At 40.3% G+C, this 4,285-nt stretch overlaps 1 protein-coding gene across 1 annotated transcript; it reads left to right on the top strand.

Moving 5' to 3' along the window:
• Positions 1-592: 592 nt before the first annotated feature.
• On the top strand, positions 593-2,778 carry MND1 (meiotic nuclear divisions 1 homolog (S. cerevisiae); the record flags this gene model as incomplete). The annotated part of the gene is made up of 3 exons (XM_010191535.1): positions 593-652; positions 1,446-1,503; positions 2,630-2,778. Coding segments are annotated over exons 1-3 (231 nt in total), but the record flags the coding sequence as incomplete, so codon positions are not given.
• Positions 2,779-4,285: the final 1,507 nt, after the last annotated feature.

Below are 4,285 nucleotides of genomic sequence, written 5' to 3'. Positions count from 1 at the left end.
CGGTGTTAATTTCACTGGCACCTGGAGGAGCAGGCCCTGTAGTTACAGCTATGGGGTGCCTTATGAAGAGTATGGTCAGTAGGTCGAGGGAGGTTATCCTCTCCCTCTGCTCTGGTGAGGCCACATCTGGAATACTGTGTCCAATTCTGGGCTCCCCAGTTCAAGATGGATGAGGAATGTCTGGAGAGAGTCCAGTGGACGGCCACTAAGATGATGAGGGCACTGGACTATTAAAACATGTGGGCGAGTTGCTGGGAATAGGTATAAATACACATTTTTAACCTAATAAGGCAAAACAAGGAACTGTGTGGGTATGCCAGGAAATACTGAGGCTTTAGCTGAATTAGGTTGCATGAAAGGTCAGCTCCACACTTAGCATTTAGGGCCTTCAGTTTAATAGCTTGCAGGTGTATTAGCTGGGTGTAATGATTCTTTGAGAAGCAGACATTTATTTGAAAGTCTAGGGTTAGTAGTAAGGTGTTTTAAAGGATGGCAACTGTAACTTGGAGAGAAATAGACATGAATTCTGAGCAGATGTTAATTATTCAAATGGCTGAATGTGCTGGGTTTTTCTTCCCTGTTTTAGTCCAAGAAAAAAGGTCTGAGCTTTGAGGAGAAGCGAACTCGCATGATGGAGATCTTTTTTGAAACAGTGAGTAACTTGTAATTGTCCTGCATTTACATCAGTGGGAAAACGGGTCCTAAGAGGAGCTTAACTATAGGTGTAGATGAGCTCTGTACATCCCACTGTGCATTTCACTGATGCCTTGTGTCATTAATGTATAAATTACAGGGACAGAGTGTGATTTGTGTAGCTTCTGATCAGGTGGCTCATCCCCAGGTGGAGCCAAGGCATGAGGATGCAAAGGTGGTGTTAAATGCTCCATGTGCTCCCTATTCAGGACTTCTCCTTTGGAGTCTGTTACCATCAGAGGAACAGCAGGAGATTAGGAAGTGTCTCACTGCCCTTTATGGGAGTAGAAAGAAATCTGAGTGTTGGAAAAGATGAAGATGGACCTGGAAGTGGTCACTGGGGAGAAAAAACCTGGACATCCAAGAGCAGAGCTATGATTAAATTGGTGACATATATATTTCACAGCGCTTTACTTATTAAAGAAATTATTGTGACATTTGAGGTCTTGAGCAATGCGGTGCATCTGGTGCTGACAATCTAACCTTGGGGTTTACAGCCTGACTTGAGGCAAAATACGGTGACTTCAGAGTAACAAAGAACAGGGCTTGTTACAATAATAGTATTTTTTTCCCCTTTAATTATCAGAATGTTCTAGTTCTGCTGAGGGATATGCAGCCTATTTCCCTAGCAAAACATAAATATGCAATGTATTTCCTATTTGCTTTTGTTGGCATTGATTGAGCTTAAAAAAACACTCGGTCTTAGATGATGCTGTCATTTGGAGCTGAAGTGTCTTTTATGTTTTGCACAGAAAGATGTGTTCCAGTTGAAGGACATAGAGAAGATTGCTCCAAAAGAAAAAGGGATTAGTAAGTGTTCACAGAAGTTACTTGTCTTGAGCCATTAATCATTTTCTGGGACAGGTTGTACAGTGTAAATTTTCCAGGCTACAATGTTAGGTTTGTGACTGTAATCATAATAATGGGAAAAATATCTAGAGAGGGAGACTGGTGAATGGCAGGGCTGTAGTGTTGGGTGTGATATCAACAGCATAGAGAGAGTGCAAGACAGTAACTACAAGCGATGGAATTTCATATTTAAAAATCCGGAGCGTAGAGTTTCTAAAACCATTAATGCTCTTGAAACTGAATAGTCCAACTTTATGCTGCCCCTGAACGTGGAGGCATTTAGCTGCACACCCCAGGCCCCAGCTGCTCTGAAAAGAAAAACATTTAGCCTGTGGTAATGCCCCCATAGTGGCATCCAGCATAGAGCTTCCCAAAGATTGGATGTTCCTGACGTGGGATCCCTTTTAGACTTGAAATTTTCAGACACTGAAAACTGTAAATTAGCTCAATAGTATTTATCCCTGCAACACTTGAGGATAACAGTAACTACTTTCCTGTGCTGAACAGGTATCACTTTTAAAGTGGTGAACTATACCTCACATTTTCTAGAAAATTAACAGTTATTTTCAGAAATGTTCTGGATCCTTCTGACTGCAGATGACTTCCTGTATTGGAACTGATTATAATCAAAAGAGATTTTACCCCTCCTGAGGCTTTAGTGCCTCTGCTGCTGTTTAATGCTCTGATAAGCGTTTTGAAGTGAAATGTAATTACACTCCTAATCAAGAAATTATGAGTTAATCCCTGTTAGAATTAAGATTGCAAGGCAACTTCTCAAGTACCCCTTCGTGTCTTTGTGCTGGTGTTGTACTGTAATCTACATGTATATTTTATGATACTTGTGAGTGGGGTTTTACGAACATCTGGTAGAACACTGCATAGAATAGCAGCCTTTATATATGAACTGCTGATTTTGAAGGGATGCATTCCTTCAGGTGGAGCATCAGGCATGGTGTCCTTTTGAAATCATCCAGCTAGCTGATGTTATAGTAAAATACAGATGATTGTAGATGATGTTTGTGGTATTCATAATTCTCCATCCTTTAGATGCCGTGCAGTTTTAATTGGATATTTTTGCTTTTCTTAGCCTCGATGTCAGTGAAAGAGATCCTGCAAAGCTTGGTTGATGATGGCATGGTGGACAGTGATAGAATTGGGACTTCCAACTATTTCTGGGCTTTTCCAAGTAAAGCTCTTCATGCCAGGAAACGTAAATTGGAGGAACTGGAGTCTCAGGTAAATTTATTTTAAGGAAAGTACTTATTTACCTCGATGGGTTTGGTTTTTTTTCTTATACCCTCTTGTCATTCTTGTTTGTATCACACTCTCTCATGTATGTGTAAGATATCCCAGGTAAATGTGGCAATGGTTTCTACTGGTGGCCACTGTGCTTTCCTTTCTGCTCTTGCACTTTTATTAGGAGAGAAGAGCAAACTGATCATCATCTTCTGCAGAAGAGCAAGGCTTTTTTTTTTTGTTGCAGCACTGCTGTTCTACCGGTCTGGTTCTTTCCTACTTTTTAGGAACTGTCCTTCTTACTACTTTTAATTGGAGTGGGAAAGCATCTGTTCATCAGTTCATTTGCAAATGGAGCACATGATAACAAGATCAATAAACTTGCTTTATGGTCTGCTTGCACCACAACACTGCCAACTTTTCCCGTGTTTATTTAGCATTATGTCCATTCCTCAAAGAATCATTTGAATTAATGCACAATTACTGGTTTCATCTGAACATTTTTACAAACATTATTTTCTTCAGGCGTAGCTCTGGTGTCATCATTCAAGTTAATTGTATAAAAACCTGCTTTTATCCCCCAATGTGAATTGAAAAAGCAGTTTGTGAAACTGCAGACTGTTCACCAAAGCAAATTAAAGAACCTAATCAATGCAGATGAAATTGCTTGTATACGCATAGAGTGTGGTGTGTGAGGTAACCTTGTCAGCCATTGTGTGCTAGAACAACCCTATAAACCATGGCAAAGATCGAGAGTAAGGCTTGCTGAGACCTTAATGCCACGAGGCAGCGTCACGACCCAATACAAATGTGGATCATGTCGGTGAGACTTCAGGAGGGAAGAGGGAACAATTGAGGGCTGGGTTATAACAACACCTGGCCCAGCCCACTGGTTGCTCTCACCTGGCATATTTTGCCCAATCTGTTATATTTGTCTACAGAATTGCCAAATTTGGTCCACCCAAGGTCCAAAGAGTAATAAATTTAACAAGAGTCAGAAGAGCTAATATCCAAGGTCCAACTGGTGGACTTAAAACCAACTCAACATATCCCTGTAAGGTCATTTCTCAATTCTCGTTATCTTTAAGCCTTGAATAAGAAACTGAATTCTCAGAGGTTGTTTATCTGAGTAAAATCTTTACTTGGATTACTAAAATAATGACACAACTAATATTAGTTGTAAAATATTACCTTTAAAGCCAAGGTAACAATACAAGTGGTGTTACGTGAATATAGTGATGACATAGCGCCAACCTGTGCCATGCATCTTACCCCTCTATAGCAGATAGGAGATTAAAGGATACAATTAGAATGCCATCAAGGGTCCTTGGCTGGGAAGGATTCACTGTGCCAGCAAATCCTATGTCTGCCCCCATTTGTTTTTAGAACTCACATGAGTCTAGACATTAAAAACTTCCTTGATTTGGCTGGATATGCTTGTAGAATTTTCAGGCACAGACGTAAAGTCTGTCATGATTTGGCTTAAATTAATTTTTATTGATGGGTA

This window comes from Mesitornis unicolor, unplaced genomic scaffold (assembly GCF_000695765.1).
Source record: "Mesitornis unicolor isolate BGI_N332 unplaced genomic scaffold, ASM69576v1 scaffold29719, whole genome shotgun sequence".
Classification (NCBI taxonomy): Eukaryota; Metazoa; Chordata; class Aves; order Mesitornithiformes; family Mesitornithidae; genus Mesitornis; species Mesitornis unicolor.
The sequence above is the reverse complement of the archived record's forward strand: the minus strand, read 5'-3'. Positions and strand labels throughout refer to the sequence as shown.